At 36.3% G+C, this 23,071-nt stretch overlaps 1 protein-coding gene across 4 annotated transcripts in view; it reads right to left on the bottom strand.

Moving 5' to 3' along the window:
* The window catches only part of dmrt1 (doublesex and mab-3 related transcription factor 1), a 64,139-nt gene extending 42,942 nt beyond the window's left edge, over nt 1-21,197 (bottom strand). Inside the window, exons 1-4 of one of the 4 annotated variants that reach the window (XM_048189087.1) lie at nt 20,744-21,193; nt 20,015-20,192; nt 15,382-15,539; nt 3,532-3,676 (exon numbers count right to left, since the gene is read on the bottom strand). In XM_048189087.1, the coding sequence (XP_048045044.1) occupies nt 3,532-3,676; nt 15,382-15,539; nt 20,015-20,192; nt 20,744-20,935 (673 nt within the window). In that variant the 5' untranslated portion in view covers nt 20,936-21,193. Of the gene's footprint in view, nt 1-3,531; nt 3,677-15,381; nt 15,540-20,014; nt 20,193-20,743 lie in introns of all 4 variants that reach the window. The other 3 variants (XM_048189088.1, XM_048189086.1, XM_048189090.1) reach the window with 3 other exon arrangements.
* Between the last annotated feature and the right edge of the window lie 1,874 nt (nt 21,198-23,071).

Here is a 23,071-nt window from a genome sequence, read left to right as displayed (position 1 = left end):
TTTTTTTTTTTTTTTTTGCAAAGAGGGCAAGAAAGAATTACAGTGAGAGTGACGGGTACTTTATTGTCAGAAACGGGCTCGCAGATCACGTGGGTAGGGCACTTTTTACTGTTTGTGTGGATGACCATGTCTGTCACCACCGAAGACCATTTTTGACCCAGGAAAAACCCTGCATTGATTCATTTGAATTGAAATATTTAATACTTTCACAGCAAAATTTTTAATCGATTGACAGGCCTAATATATTTATATATATTTATATTTATATATAATAAAATGTGTTACTTTTAGAAAAAGTAGATCTAGAAAGATTTAGAAAATCTTTACAATATTTTATTATGTAAGCCACAGATTCTGTTCTAGGGCAGGGCAGTATAACGAGTTTGTAGGATACAGTAGTTTGATATTACAAGCGCATCTGAAAAATAGCAGAGGGCACAGAGTAAGCTGCTGTGGGGAAAGTGCATAATCCAATTTGTCCTAAACATGAGACATGCTTTATATAAAAGGCTTCAAAATAACTCATAAAATATATAATGCCTATAGTTCAAAGCGGCTTGCCCTTTCAGATGCTCAGACAATTACTTGTGCCGTTTAATGCATTTGAGATGTGGATACCTGTGAAACGTATATTTTTCATCTTTAAATATTAGAGGGTCATGCAAATATTTCCATTTTGCTGTCAGTGGACGAGCCTTGTTTGTAACATACATCGACTCGATGCAACCTGGACACATCATCAGTGATGTTACCTGGGGTCACGGAAGCTGGGACGAGCCTAAAAGAGTCTCCCACTAAACTTCACAGACTTAAGTGAACGGGCGCTGCCATGTACGCGTGCCAAAAAGACAGCGTGCAACAGAATAGGAGCACAATAATTCTGATGAAAATATACATTTTGCTAAAATATTTGTTGTTGGAAATTAAATGAGCCATATGTAGAATTTTAAACCTAAAAGTAAGTGTATTTTGGTGACATAATGGGGTAATCAAATGTGGGCTAAATTTATTAAGTTTAGATGAGTGAATGTGTGTTGCTCTTACCAGTTAACATTTAGTCTGTGCTTTTGTTTTTATTTATTTTAATTTTTAGTTTAGTGAATTTAACTTCTGCTTTAAAAAGCATTATTTTTGTTTTTAGATTGTAATGTTGTTGTTACAATGTTAGAATGTAATGTGGTTTTAACCCCTTTTTTGCACATATAGCATAGCCTGCATGGTTACATTCGCTATATTTGTTTTCATAGCCTCCATTATGAACATTGTTTATAGGATGACAACATTGGGCAGGATGTGAAATAACTTTTTTCTTTTATCCAAATAGAAAAAGTAGAAAATACATATAGTGTATATATTGCCATACAGCCCAAAAAATACAGAGATATGATTTTTTTTTTTGGCCATATTGCCCAGCCCTATTCTCTTTAGTGATGGTTGCAGGCAAACAGAAAGCCCCCTATCCACTTTCTCCAAAACTGTAAACTTGGCTCAGACTGCAAACAAAACTAACTTTGAATCCTCCGATAATAAACAGTGACAAAAAGAAAAAACAGAGCAGGAGAGAAAATGGTAAAACCCATAGACTGTCTCGTATAACACTGAAATTCCTACATAACTCACAGCGGGCACATCATCTCACGGGCTGGGCGGCTTCCGCGGGTGGGGGCGGATGCGGGCGGAGGTAAGGCTGCCCTGCCGGGTGATGGAGTGCAGTGTCACCTCCGGCCCAGGCAATTTATGGCGGAGCGCTGCTGACGAGCTCCCAGCAGTAAAGAGCGCACAGGGGCGTATTTCACAGCGAGCTGAGCTTTATGAAGAACACTTCGACGCCCCGGCAGGCCGCCGCTCGTGACGGATGGAGAAAGACGCATGACAAGCTTCATCATTGTTTGTAAATCTTAACTTGTTCCCGCTCACTAACCCCAGAGGCAATTTTCCAAAGACAGCTGTGGGGGCCGCTCGGAAAGGACAGCGTCGCACTCCTGAAGGTTATTTGGCCTCATATTTGGCCAACTGATTACCCCAGCGCTAGGGAAAATAAATACATGCCGCACAAGCACTGGAGCCACAGAGAGAGTACAGAGGACTCAAGAGACAAGCCATGTGAAAACCAGGCGCCATTGTGTCTTACTGTAAAGCTACTTTGAAAATAATTAAACTTGAATGCTGGTCATTTACTGAGCCTCTTTTTTAATCTCTCATGACAGTACAAGCAGTAATACCTCAAAGTCCTCTACAGTTACACGACAATGCTGGGAACAGCTAATCAGGTCTTATTGTAGAAGTTGTGAAAATGACACAATATAACACTATGAGATGTTTAGGGATCTGACTGAAGAGGGAGTGCACACCAAATCAAACTCAGGCCACGCCAGTCTGGATGGTCACTGAGTGTCATCTAGTCATCTTCCCTAACCAAAGGATTTGAACAACTTGAGTCTTGAATGAAATTTTGTTCAAGTTGTAATTGACCCCTTCGCCAGGAGTTGGATTGACAGGCGATCTAGCCAATTATAACGCCGAATCTGCCGTTTTGTCCGACAAAGCAATCAGGGGAGTTAGTAGATTAACGTCGGTGGACGAGAGCAGCATGGCTTGTCGGACGCACAGTAGCAACAGTAACTAAAGGGGGCGGGTCTTTGCAAACGGTCAATTGTGTAGTAGTTGATTAGCCCAGTTTCATATGCAATATGAAAGTAGTCATTCATATTCAATATGCAACTAGCAACTAGTTAAAAGTGAGAATTGATCCCCATACTAGAGTGTTACCTCAATTTCTTTAAATGAGTTAAAAAATTTTCCACAGACCACAAAACCCATGCATTAAGGAATCATATAAATAGTAGGTACAGGAAACAAATAATAGATCACAGACCCTTCAATGCTGGGCTCTGAGTATGGGTGTTTTGGAGATTGGACCACCCAACTTGGAGTGTTTTGTGTTGTAATGGAACATAACACCCCCTGCAGTGATAGTGGGGGTGACAGGTACCCTCATGTTGAAACCACTGGAAATCAGCATGTAAAAATCATTAACAGCCAGGGCAGGTGGCAAGCTAAGAGGTATACGGGAATGGTGGATCACAGAAACGCCATAATCATACTCACACTGACGGTGAGTGCTAAAATGCCCTTCAACTCTCTAAATTAGTTCAGAATGGTGCACAATAAGCCATAAATTGTTTCTAAAAAAAATACATAATTTTAGACAGTTCTAGTTTATTGCTCTATAGCTTTGCAGAGTGAAAGGCACAAGAAATTTTAATTTATAATACAATTTATGAATTCTATATGTTCTAAGACTAAAGCGCTTAGCACATGGTCCTTGTCTCTTTAAATCTGAAGTCACCAGAACAAATGATGCTCATAAAAGTTTTACCTTTGAATTTATTTATTTTTATAAATTTTACAGCGCCCTTGACTCAGAGTATGAACCTCCCTCAGATGTACTTGCTCACACTGTTGATAATCTCTGGATAAAAGTTTATGGCCCTAAGAGCATGTGTGTGTGCGTGTGTGTGTGGGACTGACCTGCTGCTTTGGGCTCAGAGCAAGTGCTGGGTGGGACACATGCAGCCGTGTCGATCCCCTGACTCAGGTAAGATGAATAGTAGGAGTGTGTGCGGTACTGAGGGGGCACATTATGGCTGGACAGGCGGCCATTTCCACTGGGCATCTTTTTCAAAAGGGATTTGATTTTGGGGAAGGTGGGGAAAAAAGAACGTCAACACAGTAAGAGTCTGATGGTATGAACAGTCAAGAATCAAAAGACACAAGATCACTTTTTAAAAGTTGCAGGTGCAGACATTCACATTACATAACTGCTCATGAATGTTTTACATCAATTTTCAAATGTGTAAAATATGTCAAGGTTAGCGCATACAAAGAACAGCATATTGAACAACTTGGGAAACAAGATTGAATAGAGCTTGTCTAAACTCTACTCTCCAATAAAGTAATAAAATGTAGCGACAATGAATGGAGCAATGTTAAGCAATATGAATACAACACGAGTCAGTTCACTTGGCAACAAAATAGCATCATACGAATTGCTATTTTTTTTTTTTTTTTAGTTCTAATCAAGCTAAAAATAAAAACATCGCACTACTGTTCTAAAGTTTGGTGTCAATAAGATTTTTTAAAAAGAAATAATATTTTTATTTATTCAGCAAGGATGCACTTTCTGCAAAGAATCCTGAAAAAAAAATGTATCACGAAAATTTCCACAAAAATATTAAGCAGCACAACTGTTTTCAACATTGATAATATTAGACTAATTGTTTCTTGAGCAGCAAATCAGTATATTAGAATATTAGACTAGGTTTGAGGATTGAAAATCTATTCCAATTCTGGAATTGGATACTTAAAGTCAGGAATCAGAAACTTGTTAGAAAATTAAAAGATTCCACTTTCAATTGCTGTGTGTGCATTTTAATGTGGTTTTAAACCATTCAAATGCAAGAAGACGTGAAATTGTTTTCATATACACACAAAATTTTGTCAAAATATCCTTGTAAACATTGTCTTAAATGAATGTAAACAGTTGAGAAAGAAAATGCATTAACAGTAACTGTGTAACAGTATAGGAAGTGACAGCGGCCTAATAAACCTGCTGCCGTCTGTCATTACTGTTAATCAAAGAACAAAAGAAACAGAAAATCACTCACTGATCTTAACTGAATACATTTTGTAACTTTAATAAGGATTAATCTATATTTTATTTATAAAAAGAAAATATGCAGTGTTATTTTACATTTGATTTTAATTTCTGAAATTTGTTCAGTTGTATTTATTTGTGCTATTGCTAATTTGCTCTTATTGTATTACTGACTGTATACTTGTCTTTAATAAAGTTTGAAATTTATATTAGATAGTCTATATTAGTTAGTTGTTCTTTAGTCTACTGATTTTTGTTCATGTTACTTAGCTGCAACAGAATGTTTTGCAAAAAGACAGGGAATAAATATGTTTGATTTCTAAATGTTTGACTTCATTTTTTTTTTTTTTTTTACCATATTGGAATCAAAACCGGGAATTGATAAGATTTGGAATTGCCAAAATTGAAATGATACCCAACTCTACTGAAGACTGGAGTAATGGCTGCTGAAAATTCACTGGAATTAATCACATTTTAAAATATATTAAAATAGATGTAGATTTAAAGGTGCCCTAGAATTAAAAATTGAATTTACCTTGGCATAGTTGAATAACAAGAGTTCAGTACATGGAAATGACATGTAATGTAACAGTCGGGATCATTAACCCTTTGACGCGTACGATCACACCGGTGTGATCAGTCTTGGCTGGCCCCAGGAGCGTACGATCACACCGGTGTGATTAGAACGTTCAGTGTATTACGTGATCAACTGCCAAATTCAAATATGCGTGCACGCTTTAACTGGCGCTAAACCAAAGACGGACGCGCGCAGCGCTTTTCATATATCACATATATGCAGTGTTTTCAACCAAATAATGTTCATTTCAGGTTTCAGACATTAAATGCACATGAGTACTATATATATTTATATATTTAGAGTTTGTAAAATACACAGTGATGTCTATAGAAGCGGAAATAACAACCCTTTCCATTATAACTTGACAACACATTTAATTCATATCAGATACACATTGTGAAAGTAACTTAAAAGCTTACTCTATTCTTCCCCAGTTCACCGGCACACTTACTTTCATGTATTTCGGGAGAAGTGGATAAATTCACAGGCCATCGCTCATATGGCTCATCTAACATGATCGTTATAAAGGTGTTTAAACAGCAAAACACATCCACTTGCACATATTTGGCAATCGGAATATTAGATATTTCATGCTATAGTTAACAAATTTGTGAATATTTTGAATAAAAAAGGAAAAATTAAATGAAAGCAGATCATCATTCATACAGTGCTGCGGTGTGTCACGTTACGTAACAAGCAATGACACGTCACCATGGAAACCATAAAGTGATACGTTCTAAATAACAGTCGCCTTAAAAAACTCACGCTGGGGGGTCAGACAGAATATTTGAAACTTACGTGCGAAAGGGTTAATATGTACGAGCCCAATATTTGCATATGCCAGCTCATGTTCAAGACATTACACAAGGGCAGCCAGTATTAACGTCTGGATCTGTGCACAGCTGAATCATCAGACTAGGTAAGCAAGCAAGAACAATAGCGAAATGGCAGATGGAGCGATAATAACTGACATGATTCATGATAACATGATATTTTTAGTGATATTTGTAAACTGTCTTTCTAAATGTTTCGTTAGCATGTTGCTAATGTACTGTTAAATGTGGTTAAAGTTGCCATCGTTTCTTACTGTATTCACGGAGACAAGAGCCGTCGTTATTTTCATTATTAAACACTTGCAGTCTGTATAATGCACAAACACAGCTTAATTCTTTATAAATCTCTCCAACAGTTTAGCATTAGCCCATTAGCCACAGAGCATAGCCTCAAACTCATTCAGAATCAAATGTAAACATCCAAATAAATACAATACTCACATAATCCGATGTATGCATGCAGCATGCATGACGAACACTTTGTAAAGATCCATTTTGAGGGTTATATTAGCTGTGTGAACTTTGTTTATGCAATGCTAGAGAGGAGAGCGCGAGCAATTAAAGGGGCCGCAGCCTGAATCGGCGCATTTCTAATTATGCCCCAAAATAGGAAGTTAAAAAAATTAATTAAAAAAAAAATCTATGGGGTATTTTGAGCTGAAACTTCACAGACACCTTAGACTTATATTACATCTTGTAAAAAAACGTTCGATGGCACCTTTAATAATAATTTGTAATAATGTTCCACAATATTACTGTTTTACCCTAATTTTTTAACAGAAGTGTATTTTTATGTTGGCCCAGCTAATTTGCATACACAATGTATTTAAATAATTGTGTAAAACACATTGTGTTAAATAATATACATAGACACGCCAGATACAGTATATGGGACACAAACAGTGATGATCCTAAACCAGGTCTTGAGTTCTACTGCACACTGTATGACACATTTATCTCATATCACTGAAAACACACTCTGCTCATGTGACAATATGAACCTCTAGTCCAGGAGGGAGAAAAAATGGCCAGTGTAAGTTGTGGTTGACCTCCTAGATTGCTTTATTTCTGCCTCTCTTTTTCAAAATAAACTGCAACAAACTGCTCTGGCAAGTTTTCTTCCCTCTTGTGAGAACTTTAAAATAAGCTGTCTATTTGGCAGCACAGAGGCTTTAGGGTGTTTTCAATTTCATTTTTATGGAATTTGATTTCTGTCAGCCAGTAATATGTCACCATTTACTGTCCACCCCATCAACTCCTGACAGGTTTATAAACTGTTATTTAAACAATGTCAGCCTCTTGTATTGCCTATAACAAATATAATACAAATTGAACTGTATTTTTTTCAAGAGTACCCCACCAATACATACATGAAAATAAAATGTGCCACAACAAGCAAGAGACAAACACTGTGTGTTTGTGCCAAAACATTTGCAATGCTACTCAGCTATTTCCTGGCTTTTCTATGCCACTCTTAACCTACCATAACACTTACATCCAAATAAGTGCAAGTGGAATAAAATCCATGCATCATTCAACATCATTCCCTGTGATTCCAATCTCTATCTCAGGTATGAACATATCTAGGCAAAAATCTGGTAACACTGCATAGTGCCTGCTTAGGGCAGCTTCAGCAGTTTGAAAGTGCATTGTGATTCCCAATTCATGTAATACAACAACTGCTCACAGAAATGATGAACAGGCCTGCTAATGTTGTTAGATCCAGAGCAGCCTCATTAATGAGGGCTGGCTAGAGTCCTTTACCTCCCTGAGTGAGCTCTTATCTGGCACCATCAGCTGTCTGGATCCTCTACGCAACCCTCATATTTTCATTCTCCACCTGCAGTGCAGCGGAGCCCCACTCACTGGAGGTGGGAGAGGGCGGGAGATGGACACACTGAGATAAAAGCCAGATGAGGAGGAATATAGCTCCTTGCCCTGTTACTTCCTTATCAAATGAACCCTAATAAAGAGAAGAAGCTATGATGGAAACTTTCATGGAACAAGTTATGATTTCGCAAATGTAAGAGAGAATACAATAATTTTCTACAAACATTGTTCGGCCATACCGACAACTGTGAGGTTTCAGAACTACAAGACACGATCTGATTCAAAGAGAAATCCTGCTAGATAATGTGACCTTAACGCTTTTATTTCAGGTTCACTGTTCTTACAGAAACACAAATCTCACACTTCTGTTTCATGCTTCTATTTTCTATAATATTTGTTAAGGTAAAAACTCATTCCATTTGACATGACAACCTAAACTAACCTTCATATCTAGAGGTCTAATAATCTGATATTTTTATCTTAATGACCTTGACACACAGTCTCACAAGTTTACAGGGGTCATATCTGTGATTTCATGTTTTACAGTTTTCTTCCCTCAAAATTGTTTGCATTAAATTGACTTTGGCAGACAAATGTTGTTGTAATATATATATTTTAAACTGCTTTTTTTATGAAATATTAAAATATTACACCAATATTACACCAAACTACTAGCAGGTCAAACTACTTGAAGTACACAAGAATTTGAGCCTTTAAATGGGACTCTTCTGTTACAGTCGCATGCAGGACAGTGACAATTTTGCATTAAAAACCTCTACAAAAAAAAGAAGTTAATTTAGAAATGGAAAACATTTAGACTACTACAGTAATGCCCAAATTTGATGCCCAGTCTAGAAAAATTGAACCTGAACCAGAAAAATCTTCAACCTTTTTTCAAATTTTATTAAAATTTTGTTAAAGATTTTGTAAGCATATACTGTAGTTGTGCTTGATAACACAATGAAACATGGCAAATTGTGCGGTCATAATTATTGGCCAGGCTGTCATACAAAGAAATTACAAACACATGCAAAAACAAGAGAGAACAAATGAAATATTAATAACTGATTATATTGCAGTCAGTGTATTCTTTTTCCTGTGAGCTTTTTGTATAGTAAAATAAAATCTGTTACTGTTGTTTTGCCAATTAATTTTGTCAAATAAATACCTTAATCAAGTTTAGTGTTTCGTTCTTTCCTTATATTTAAACTATTAAAAAATATATAAAATATTTTTCTCATATTTTGATGGTTTCATTGAAATTGTAAGGTCATTAAAAGCAAATATACCCCCCGGACATCACTTTTAAACACTACTGTACATTTTTAATGAGTTTTTTAACATATATAAATAAAAACAACTCTTGCTAAATGTTAAAGGGTTAGTTCACCCAAAAATGAAAATTCTCTCTTCATTTACTTAGCCTCATGTCGTTCCAAACCTGTTAAGACTTCGGAACACAAATAATATTTTAAATGGAATCTGAGAGATTTCAGTCCCTCCATTGACAGTCTACGCAACTACCACCAAAGTTCATAAAGAGATCGTAAAACGAATCCAGATGAATTGAGCAGTTTAGTCCAAATTTTCTGAAGAGACTCGATCAATGAACTGATTTAATTTAGGCTTTTATTCACTTATAAACATTGATCAGCGAACATAAAACAGAAGCTCAATCGTAACGGCTTGATGTGCGAGAACAAACCTTCATGAACCTTATTGGTTCTAGCATGCTTGAGCTTCTGTTAACCACAACTAATGTGTGCGCATTGATCAATGTTTATGTGTGAATAAAATGAAACCTATTAAAGGGGGGTATCACACACAGTTTCTGCTAATCTCATGTTAATCTTGAGTACATACAGAGTAACAATTCAAAATAACAAAATTCTTTAGTTTTGTCATATTTATAAAAGATGGATGCACTAAACTGAGTCTTTCAGAAAAAAGTCGAGATCCTGGAGGCGTGTCTGCCGTTAGTGCTGTGGGCGGAGCTAAAGAGTCACGAGTGGGCGCAGCTTCTGTGTAGAGACCGCATGCTAGCTGCGACTTCATTATAAATAAAAAAGGAACAAAAACGTTTGTGTTGTTTACATTATATGCACTTGCGTGCCGATTGCCAATAAAACACAGGCATCTGATGCAGCTTTACTCACCGCCCCCGATCTGCAAATCCAGCGCCAAACTGGGACTTGTTTACAAAGTTATTCATCACCGAATTCCCGGGAACAAACAAACATACATGCCCAACTCCGTTGCTGCCCCGGAAAAACAAACTTCATCCTCTGTTCCCTTAACCCTGGGTTCTTTGGGAAGCTGAAAAAGGTAATCTTTCCTCACAACCAAAAACACACTCCTTTGTTTTCTCATTTCGGAGGTCGCATTTGAAGGCTAAATACTTCAATCAAGGATTTAGAAAAGTAAAAATTTTCAAATTTAAGAAAAGTAACCGTAATAAAATTGACTGATATTCATTGTGAGGTGTAAAATACTGTAATTTATTTCTTACGTTGTAATCAAACGGTTATTTTTCTTAAATGAGACTGCCTCGATGATGTATGCAGCCTTCAAAGGGTGCAGCTGCTGAATTAGGACGCAGCCATTGTTGAAAAATCTCTCGGCTTCCGTAACCCGAACGAAGAGCGTTGATGGGCGTGCTCTTGCTCTTGTTCTGGGTGATGTGTGTGTGCACGGTTATCAGGGAGTAGTGCCTATACAAGAAATTCCGTTCTCTTTTGACGTCATACAGGACACACTCAAAAAAACTCTCAAAATCCTGCCCCGAAACCGGAAGTAGTGGATTTGGCACAGAAATACTCCGTCATACGTCCAACTCGTGTTTTAAAACTCTGGCTATGTTTAGCATGAGAATGCAACTCTTTAACAGTGTAAATAAGTCAGAATACATGAAATAGCATTAGACCCCCCCTTTAAATCATATAAAGATATTGTGTCTCTACAGAAAATTTGGACTAAACCGCTCAATTCATATGAATTCGTTTCAATCAATCACTTTAGGAACTTTTTGAAGTGACAAAAAGGTACTTTTGTAGACTGTCAATGGAGGGACAGACATTAAAGGATTAGTTCACTTTAAAATAAACTTTTGCTGATAATTTAATCACCCCCATGTCATCCAAGATGTCCATGTCTTTCTTTCTTCAGTCGAAAAGAAATGAAAGTTTTTGATGAAAACATTCCAGGATTATTCTCCTTATAGTAGACTTCAATGGGTACCAAACAGTTGAAGGTCAAAATTAGTTTCACTGCAGCTTCAAATTGTTCAACATGATCCCAGATGAGAAATAAAAATTATTCACTTATCTAGTGAAACCATCGCTCATTTTCTGAAAAAAAAAATGAAAATTATAAGTTTTAACCAGAAATGCTCATCTTGAACTAGCTAAGCTGCTAAGCGTATTACTGCCCTCCACAGGTCAAAGTTTGAACTAATTGTTATATACTATTGAACTAGCATATTGCATATAAAAATTAGTTCAAACTTTGACCTGTGGAGGGCAGTAATACACTTAGCAGTGTCTACACTGCTGGAATTCTAATAGAGGAGAAGAAGAAGAGAGCTAGTTCAAGATGAGCATTTCTGGTTAAAACGTATATAATTTTCAATTTTATTCAGAAAATGAGCGATGGTTTCACTAGATAAGACCCTTATTTCTCATCTGGGATCCTGGAATGTTTTCATTAAAAACTTTAATTTCTTTTCGACTGAAGAAAGAAAGACATGGACATCTTGGATGACATGGGGGTGAGTAAATTATCAGGAAAAGTTTATTTAAAAGTGGACTAATCCTTTAAAATATTCATTAAAATGCCTTCATTTGTGTTTCTGAAGATGAATGAAAGTGTTATGAGTTTGGAACAACATGAGGGTGAGTAATTAATGACAGAATTTTAATTTATTAACCCTTTAAATAAATTAGAATTTTATTAAAAGCTAAAAACAATCCAATAGCTAATGAAAACTAAAACAATAAAACAAAAACTAAAAAAAGACTAAACTAATAGTCTTAGATTACAACAAAACATCAAAAGAATCACATCATATTTCCTTCATTCATCTTCCAAATAGTTAAATCAGACAATGTGAGATCAGAATTAAAGTCACTCCCCCTCTATAGAGCCGTGCTTAAACAGCAGAGCTGTATCTTCATATGAGCAATGTCATTAACCTTTGCAATTCAAACCCTGGGACACACTAAGGAGATGGAAGCAGTGACCCTGGAGCAATATGTCGCCATCAGGGACCCGACTACACAAATATGCTGAAATATGGCCCCATCACTGACGTGTGTATATAACACTCAGCAAAGACTCCCTGGAGAAATATAGATTTAATTTACTTCACACTTGAATAGATCAGATTTGATACAACAGGGATACTTGGCAATATAAATCAGAGTCCATATACACAGGCTGATCTCCATATGAAAGCCATATTATATCATGGTATGAAGACACTTTCTTATGTCAGTGAGCCTTGGCTGATTAATAAGGGCTTGTAAAACTGTTGCAATGTGATGATGGTTTATCAAAGTTGAACGGGCCATGACTTTGAGGATGCCCTCAATTTCATGCTGTCCAATTTGATATCTTCAAATAGGCATCTTTAAACTTGTGCAGCATGGTCTGACGCAGAAAATGTCCACACTGGAGAGCTGCTGCCAGGATAGATTCATGTGCCTGGCCTCAGAATTGCATAGTTTGCATCTGACTGAGGGAAGCTCATAATTACTTTGCATTACAGTAAATGTGAATATAACTTGGTGTTAAATCTTTAACCATACAGTTAATATGTCAATGTCTCTATCATTACAAATGGAAACACCTAACTCCCTCTATTCAGCACTATTTCCAGGTCACTAATCAAATAAGCTAATTTATGACACCGACCACGTAAATATTTTGTACAAAAGATTTCAGATTTCATTGAAGAACAAGATTCTTTCTGGAGCAAAAAGAGGACATACCAAATACTAAGACATTTTGAAATGCATATTGACTTTGCAATAAAGCTCAAAATAGTTATAATAATTATATATAATGTGATTTTGCAGATTAGGAATACCAGATTAAACCAACAAAAAAACTATTTAGCTGATATTATAAAACAAAAACAGTGGCACTAATTGAAAGCAGTGCTTATTTAGACTGTTTGACAGTCTTCTTGTGATAGTCGTACAATGAGGATAAGGGTTAAAAAACCTCCAATGACAGAATTAGTTGCGGTTCCGGGTAGGGGGAGCGGGGAAATGTAAACAGCATGTAAGAGGTGTAGCGTGGCATGAAAGCTCCACACCTTTGTGTTTGTCCAGTGGCTTGGAACGATGGCACTAGTATTATCACTGTACACCGAGGACAGAAGCTCACTACGGCCTGCCAACTTCAACAAGCCAGACGGGTCCAATGACAGCAGCCCCTATCAACACGGCTGCAACACACTTAATCACCTTATTACCGTGGCCTGGGCTACATGGGACGCAGACTGGGTGAGTGTGGAGGTGTGTGCACCATGCTGGCGTTCACACGGATGTTTGCTAGTGTGCCCGTGTGAGGTACTGCATGTCTAAAGGGTTGGTTTGAAGATACTATATTGTAGGGGGGGTTGAGATTGGGGTCAGTAGATTAATTCTAAATAAATTTGAGTCGTTTTTGAAAGTACAAGCTTAAAAAAAATTAACACTTCCTGTTACTTTTACTGTGATGGAACTCTACACTCTAAAAAAATGCTGGGTTAAAAACAACCAGTTGGGTTGAAAATGGACAAACCCAGCGAATGGGTTGTTTTAACCCAGCAGTTGGGTTAAATGTTAAATGCCCAATCTGCTGGGTAGTTTTATTTTTATTTAACTCAGCTTTTGTTTTAAAATGACTGTATTGCTCGCTTAAAATTAAGGCGAAACACCCCAGGTGAATAGGGTAAAAAAAATAACTAATAGATATCACCATACTACCCCAGGTGACTGATTACATTAAAAATTGCAAACATTTTTTGTATTACAAGTTTTCTAAAATTTAATGTTTAAATATGCAAATGAGGTGTTATCTAATTAAATATGTGCTAATTTGCATATATTTCTAGAACAAAAATTTGAATATTGGATGACGTCAGGTTCACAGTTCTCGTTTAATTTTTTGGACATATTAAATTCAAAGTTTTTTATAGAGGGAATTTTGGATATCTCTTTTTATCACTCCATAAATCAGAAAATACTATCAACAGCCAGAAAAAAAATTATATTCACCATTTTTTTAGGAATAAAATGTAGTATAAAATCAGGCAAATTATATATCAACAAATCCCTCTGTAAAAACCTTCAGAATATAGAAAGGAATAAAACTGTAAAGTTTGGTGTATGCAAGTTCTGCTGAAGTGGAGATTTCTGACTCAGAGCAGGAGAAAAGACTCATTTTGAGAAAACGGCCTTAAAAGATATTTACTGTAATTGAAATCTATAGATGCAAATAGATAAAGTGCTATAAAATATACACTTAAAAGTGTATTTTGGATGTTTTCTTTCCACCGGTCTGAAAAAAAAAACACTTTTTTTGAAAAGCCACAATTATGAAAAGCCAAAAAGTGCAAAATCTCAAAATTGACAGGTGCCTGAAAAAACAGTGTTTTTGCCTGTAGTGTCTCCCCTTTACCCAAAATACATTGGAAATTAATATTTATCATTTATATTTAATAAATGAACATTTATTAATAAGTTTAATGAATAATAATGAAACAAACATTCATTAAATTACTTATTAATAAATGTTCACCTTTTGATTATTAGTGTTGCATCTAGTAATTATGCATCTAATTTTAATTTCCAACCTATTTTTTGTTCATTTTAAGTCAGCCAAATAGTCATTTTTAACAATAGTTGGATTAAATAAAACTGCCCAGCAGGTTGGGCAAACATTTAACCCAACTGCTGGGTTAAAACAACCCAATTGTGGGGTTTTCCATTTTCAACCCAACTTGGGTTGTTTTTAACCCAGCATTTTGTGGAGTGTATAGCATAGCATAGCTAATGTGTAAAAAAATTATTTAAATTAAATATACAAATATGCAAAATTTTCACCTAATGTGAAGCCAGAATAATCAAGATAAATGTTTAGCGGGATAGGGGCAATGCTATTTTCAGTGCATAATCATGTTAAAAATAATTAATTGAAATAATGGATCAACTTACTGGTTACAAATTTACAGTAAAGGTTCCCGAAGTGAAGCGCAAATTAGCTTAGTACATATTATTATTATTATTATTAATAAACAATATTTATGTATTAAGTTATTCAGTCACATTTGTGATACTACTACTACTAATAATAATAATAAATAATAATAATAATAAATATGTATTATTATATAATAGTAGCATATATTTGTACAGAATAAATAATGTATAACATTAATTTAAGACCTGAAAGAGCAGTTCAGTTTCGGTTGACATGTGAGGAGCACATCCATTCACCTGGTATTGCTGGTAGTTGTACAAGTTGCTATAGTAGGATGTGTACGGTGTGGGCTGGTAGAGGTTGTAATAGGAGGCATCCACCATCAGTTCAGATGGGCCCTCAGTGTGCCCTCTGCTGGTCATTCCAGAGCTTAGAGCCAGCATGGAACGGCTCTCTGAAACATCAGACAATAGGTCAAAATGAGGTCAAAATACTCTGACAAGACCATCAGCTTCAAAATTTAACACAATATACAAAACTGGAAATTATACAGCTTTTATTATGCCAGCTAAATAAATTCATAAATGCACTTTTGCTATAAAACTATATAGCAATATGCAAAATATACAAAACATCACATACACACAAAATTAAACTAAAACGTATTCCTTCCAAGCTATTCTGACATTTTCAACAACAACAACAACAACAACAACAAAAAAAACATGTTTGCAAATGTTTGAAAAAAAAGTTTGCAAGGCATAAAAACATAGGTGTTTGATCAACAACAAATGCAAAATTTAGTAATGATTAAACATGCTTCAGTGGTTAAAGGGTTAGTTCACCCAAAAATTACATTTCATAGTGTCATAAAACATTTCATTAAATGACATAGTAAACACAGAAGCACTGAACTGTGCTCACTGCGTCAACTGCGTACGAGTCTGACGGTAGAGAAGAGATGGTTGAATAAAGTCGTTATTTTTGTTTTGTTTTTGCAATGTTTTTACTACCTTTCTGGACCTTGAATGACCGTAATTACGTTGCTTTCTATAAGGGCGAGTAATTAATTACAGAATTTTCACTTTACCGTGATATTACATGTAAAAATACTTTGAGACAAAAAGGATTTTATATTTTACTGAACTAGAACTTTGAGAATATAGTATTATTTCAGACTTAATTATTTCAGACTAACTTCTAAAATGTAATGTCCAAGAGATATTCTCACATTTTGGCAAATGTTGAAGTTTGCAAGGCATAAAAACAAATGCAAAATTTAGTAATGATTTAAACATCATTTAGTGAATGGGGACAGCACAATTTCAAAGTAATATAAAATGCCAGTTAATGTTAAGTTTTTTTGTCAGCATGTGTGTTATGCCATGCATCACTTTATCTCTGACGACAAATTCTGAAAACCACAAACTCCTGCTTCATCTGTCATCAACCCAAGAGGCAGTTGGCTAAATCACAGAGCATATGCAACCTTGACCTGCCTGGTATCCAACTCCTTCCTTAGTCCTATCAGAGAAACAGGAACACGACGTTTCTCCCGTTCATCGAACAGCCCTTCTGGCACGACACAATCGCCATCTACATGATGTTCATGGTCATGGTTGCTTTAGTTTTTTCTCTGTCACTGCCACACAGTGTATAGTTCAGGGGGTCAAGATGTACTTATCTCTTTGTTTTCCCATGGTAAAGTGACTGAGGGCCTGATTCACAGAAACCTCCTACAAAGAGTTGAGCTTGAGTCTTATTTTAATAAAAGAGGGTGTAAACTGATGGAAAAATGAGAATGAAAAAAAAAAAATACAGAAGGTCATGAAACTTCTGATGCCAAGCTTTTTTCCTTTTTTTGAAAATGAAATTTCTGTCATTAATGACTCACCCTCTTGTCATTCCACACCTGTAAGACCTTTGTTCATTTTCGGAACACAAATTAAGGTATTTTTGATGAAATCCGAGAGGTTTTTTTTTTTTTTTTTCCCCTCAATAGAAAGCAACGTAATTACCATCATTCAAGATCCAGAAAAGTAGTAAAAACATTGTTAAAATACTCAATGTGACTACAGACAATGAAAATACTTTTTGTGCACAAAAACAAACAAAAGTAAATGCCGTTATTCAACAAATTCGTCTCGCTCATGTCATTCTCCTACACTGTTTATGTTGCAGCGCTACCAGGTTGTACGTCAGAACGCAGACTCAGTATTGGCAGACGCTGATCACGTGAGCAGCATGAAGTGTGATGCGTGTGATGCTGGCACAGGAGCCGGCCAATAATGAGTCAGCGTTCTGACCAGGGCTTGACATTAACACCCGCCAACCCGCCAAATGCGGGTAGATTTCAGCTGTGGTGGGTAAGACAGCCACTCCCACTAGCCACTTTGGCGGGTTGAATATAATTTCAGCCTACAGCCAGATGAAAAGTAGCCAAGCTCGTCGTATCACAAAATTACAATTCAGTCACAATTCTTTATCGATTAACTTGCGGTTAGTGAAGGCGGGGTAGGCGGAATCGCGCTGAATGACACAACAGAAGCGCTCGCGTGCGCGATCAGTTCTCCTTGCGTCTGAATACACGCACACACAGATGTCAAAATGCATCGTGTGGAGTATCTCGTGTGAATACAGTCGGCTATGGCTTACGGCTAAGTGGACGTAAAGAGGTGGGTAAAAACTGGATATGTGTCAGTATATGACGTCTATGCATTCAGCAGCCCCCAAATAAACTGTCATTAATGTTAATCAAACATCCAAAAATGTGAAATAAATGTATACATGTATGCTAAATAAACATATTTATCTATCTCTATATATATATATATATATATATATATATATATATATATATATATATATTTTTTTTTTTTTTTTTTTTTTTTTTTTTTTTATTACTATTTGTAATTTGCTTCTTTGTTCTTTTTATATAGCCTAACAAAAATAACTGTACATACCTGATATATACAATGTATAGTATTGATTTGGGTGGTCAATCTACATTTGTAAGTTTGAAAGGGTTTTAAATCTTGTAAATCAAGTAAAATGACTCAAAATCAAGTAATTTAAGCATGCCAAAGTCAACTTTAATCATATAAAATGTAATTTCCCAACAGCAAAATTGTGACCAGTGAAAATGCTGAGTGGCTAGTAACTTTGGAAAACCACTAGCCACAATGGCTGGTGAGCAAAAAAGTTAATGTCAAGCCCTGGTTCTGACGTAGAACACGGAAGCGCTGAACTGCATTCACTTTAGGGCTGGGCGATATATCGCATGCGATTCTCACGCGCATTTCGTCAGTAAAGCCGGTTCCCTGATTACCGCTAAATCGCCATCACCTGCTTTCAAATGAAGCGCCATTTAACAGACAGAGCCGTAGTTCACTGATAAGCCACGCAAATATCGCGTTCATTATCGAAGGCGATTCATCTGCGATATGAACGTGATATTGCGTGGCTTATCAGTGAACTACGGCTCTGTCTGTTAAATGGCGCTCCGTTTGAAAGCAGGTGATGGCGATTTAGCGGTAATCAGGGAACCGGCTTTACTGACGAAATGCGCGTGAGAATCGCATGCGATATATCGCCCAGCCCTAATTCACTGCGTATGAGACTGACAGGGGAGAGATGAATTTGTTGAATAAAGTCGTTATTTTTGTTTTGTTTTTGCACACAAAAAGTACCCGTTGAACCACTGTCGTCACGTTGATTATTTCAACTGTTTTTACTATTTTTCTGGACCTTGAATGTGGTATTTCATTGCTTTCTACTGAGGATTAAAAAAACCTCTCAGATTTCATCAAAAATACCTTCATTTGTGTTCTGAGATGAACGAAGGTCTTACAGGTTTGGAACAACATGAGGGTGAGTAATTAATGACAGAAATTTCATTTTTGTGTGAACTATCCCTTGAGAACTTTAGAAGAAGTTTAAAGGGTTAATTATATAAACATCGATCAGTGAACATAAACAGAAGCTCAACCGAACCTGCTTGACGCACGAGAACAAAGCTCTTGCAGAGCTCAATCGTGCTTCAAGAATGAACCTCATTGGTTCTTGAACATCAAGCAAACATGCTTGAGCTTCCGTTTGCCACAGCTGATGTGTGAGTTGATGAATGGATCAGATTCATACGGATCAGTTTTACAATTTCTTTATGAACTTTTTGAAGCATCAAAGTGGTAGTTGCATCACTGTCTATGCAGGGACAGAAATCACTCAGATTTTATTAAAAATATTTTCATTTGTGTTCTGAAGATGAACGAACGTCTTACAGGTTTGGATCGACATGATGGTGAACTACAGTATCCCTTTAAGAACTTTAACAAGTTTAAAAAATAATAATAATAATAATACAAAAAAAAAAAAACCTTGGCATCAGAAGTACTATGACTTTCGGTATTTTTTTCCATTCTCATCATTTGTCCACTTTCTGCAAAATATTAATAATTTTAACAATAAAATATTTCAACAAAAATTGCATGTTATATTTATACTACCTTCAGTAAGCCATTTCAAATAAAATTACCCAGTTCAAAAGTATACATAAGCTACAATTTCCCTCGTTTTGTTAAAATTAATAACATTTTGCAGATTCTGCAAGGTGTATGCTAACTTTTGACCACAACTGTAGCATGACAACTTGACATTTTGTGAAAGATGCCCTTACAGGTAAAATATGCCTTGACTCTTGCCTTAATGTATCCCAGTGTGATTTTATTTTGTTCACTTGTTATGATGATGTAGTAATTTTTGCTTAGATTAGTTTACAAAATAATGTTTTAGCTAGGTGTTTGAACCCAAAATACTGTATATAACCATTTCTACGTCTTAACTGGACTCAAAACTATTATATTAAGATATATCCCTTGTGATAAGTATTGTTTTTGTTAATCATCTAACTAATGAGGCAAGTTTTCTCACCTATGTTAGTGGGAGAGGCGGTAGCGCTGCTGGTGGTGGGTGATGGCGGTCCTGAGCTGATGGTAAACACATGGTCACCCACGACCTCGTTCTTCACCAGAGTGTCTGAACCGGACAGGTTAACCGGACTGCAAATGCCCATCTCTTCCTCCTGGGCCTGCTGCCTCCGTAAGGCCACCTAACACGACAAACAACGAATTCAAGGCCCAGCCGGGACAACTTCACTCTCTAATGCATTAAAAGTATCACGAGACATTTGAAATATAATCTCGTTACAATAAATTTTTTTAATGCTTATAAAATGATTGTTATTGTACAGTATTATTGTACAATTCGTAAAAAAAAAGAAAAAAAGAAGAAGAAAAAACCGGCGCCAAACGGCAGCTAGCTGAAACAGCCGCATAACAATGTAGCTACCAAACGTTACTCTGATTGTAAACAATTTATCATTATTATTGTAGCAAACAATCCAATTTTTTGTAAACTCTACTGTAAACTGCAAAAACGACTAAAAACATGCGATGGCGTTCTTTACAATTGATAAGAAAATCGAAAGGGGGAGGCAAGCTATGAAATATGTAGTTTTAAGTTAATAAACAACACCTACACAAACACAAACAGTGCATTTAGATAACAACAGAGCGGAAGACACAACGAAAAAAAATAAAAATAAAACTCAAAACAGACTCTAGTTGATCTCGCATCCTATCAAAGATGGCTCGTGTGTACCTGGGCTGCCATGACCCGCTGTCTTTCAGCGATTAGTCTGCATTTCTGACACTGGCAGTCCCTCCAGTTGCAGAAGCGTTTGTGGCCCTTCAGCGGAGACACGAATCCGTGGTTTCTGCAGCGCGAGCACTTGGGCATACGGGACGGTTTCCTGACGGACAGCGAGCCGTTACTCTGCTCTTCCTCACTCATGCCTACAGGTGGTGATGACGGTCAGCCTCTTCTGCTTCGAATATGACACGACCGCGGATTATAAAACTTTTATAAGGAGGGGGGTCTGAGGTTTGATACAACAGGCAAATATTTGGCGCGAGCAACCTGTGCGTTCCAGCGCGCGTGGGAGCTGATGTTCAGCTTCTTCCCACTGGGAGCAAAGTGACTCCCCATGTGTCTCATGAATTCATAGATCATAAGACACAAAACATGCGAGGATGGCGTTTTAAAGCATGGTTACATTTAGATTTATATGGGCTTCAGCCAGTTTGTTTAGGTAAGCCTATCACAAAGTTGTAAAAAATGTAAGTGGTAATAAGCAAATAATTTATGTTGTTTACAGAACAACAAAATGTAGTTAGTTGACCAGACCTTAGGTTTTCAAAAAGGGTCCGGGAATTTCCCGTGGGCCTCAAGGGACTGCTGGGGGGTAAAAATAGAGTAAAAATAATGAATTCATTTTATTCAACAGTTAACATTTCAGGGTTTATACATCTAAAGTACTTTGTATATATATATATATATATATATTATATATATATATATATTTTTTTTTTTTTTTTTTTTTTTTACACATTTTATGTTTTTGAAAACCCATGTGCTAGATGACGTCACCGACCAGACAGGATATCAAATTAACTTCAGAAAAAGCTTTCTGTGCAATGCCACAATTTATGTGTAGTGAAAAATAAGTGACTAGTTTAATCGACTTTATATAAATTATATACAAATAGCCTATATTGCTCGAAAAAAAAAATCGTCGGAATATATACCTAATTGGTCAGCAGAGAGAGAGAGAGAGAGAGAGAGAGAGAGAGAGAGAGAGAGAGAGAGAAAGTTTTTCACTCTTTGTTATATTGCAGCCATTTGCTAAAATCATTTAAGTTCATTTTTTTTCCTCATTAATGTACACACAGCACCCCATATTGACAGAAAAATACAGAATTGTTGACATTTTTGCATATTTATTAAAAAAGAAAAACTGAAATATCACATGGTCCTAAGTATTCAGACCCTTTGCTCAGTATTTAGTAGAAGCACCCTTTTGATCTAATAAAGTCATGAGTCTTTTTGGGAAAGATTTTCACACCTGGATTTGGGGATCCTCTGCCATTCCTCCTTGCAGATCCTCTCCAGTTCTGTCAGGTTGGATGGTAAACGTTGGTGGACAGCCATTTTTAGGTCTCTCCAGAGATGCTCAATTGGGTTTAAGTCAGGGCTCTGGCTGGGCCATTCAAGAACAGTCACAGAGTTGTTGTGAAGCCGCTCCTTCGTTATTTTAGCTGTGTGCTTAGGGTCATTGTCTTGTTGGAAGGTAAACCTTCGGCCCAGTCTGAGGTCCTGAGCACTCTGGAGAAGGTTTTCGTCCTGGATATCCCTGTACTTGGCCGCATTCATCGTTCCCTCGATTGCAACCAGTCGTCCTGTCCCTGCAGCTGAAAAACACCCCCACAGCATGATGCTGCCACCACCATGCTTCACTGTTGGGACTGTATTGGACAGGTGATGAGCAGTGCCTGGGTGAGTGTCACAGCAAAGGGTCTGAATACTTAGGACCATGTGATATTTCAGTTTTTCTTTTTAATAAATCTGCAAAAATGTCAACAATTCTGTGAATATGGGGTGCTGTGTGTACATTAATGAGAGAAAAAAAATGAACAAATGATTTTAGCAAATGGCTGCAATATAACAAAGAGTGAAATATTTAAGGGGGTCTGAGTACATTATATATATATATATATATATATATATATATATATATATATATATATATATATATATATATATATATATATATATATATATATATATACACACACACACACACATACACACATATACAGTACAGTCCAAAAGTTTGGAACCACTAAGATTTTTAATGTTTTTAAAAGAAGTTTCGTCTGCTCACCAAGGCTACATTTATTTAATTAAAAATACAGTAAAAAACAGTAATATTGTGAAATATTATTACAATTTAAAATAACTGTTTTCTATTTGAATATATTTCACAAAGTAATTTATTCCTGTGATGGCAAAGCTGAATTTTCAGCATCATTACTCCAGTCTTCAGTGTCACATGATCCTTCAGAAATCATTCTAATATGCTGATCTGCT

This window comes from Megalobrama amblycephala, linkage group LG4, assembly GCF_018812025.1.
Source record: "Megalobrama amblycephala isolate DHTTF-2021 linkage group LG4, ASM1881202v1, whole genome shotgun sequence".
NCBI lineage: Eukaryota > Metazoa > Chordata > Actinopteri > Cypriniformes > Xenocyprididae > Megalobrama > Megalobrama amblycephala.
Note: the sequence above shows the minus strand (reverse complement) of the source record. Positions and strands in the feature narration are given on the sequence as shown.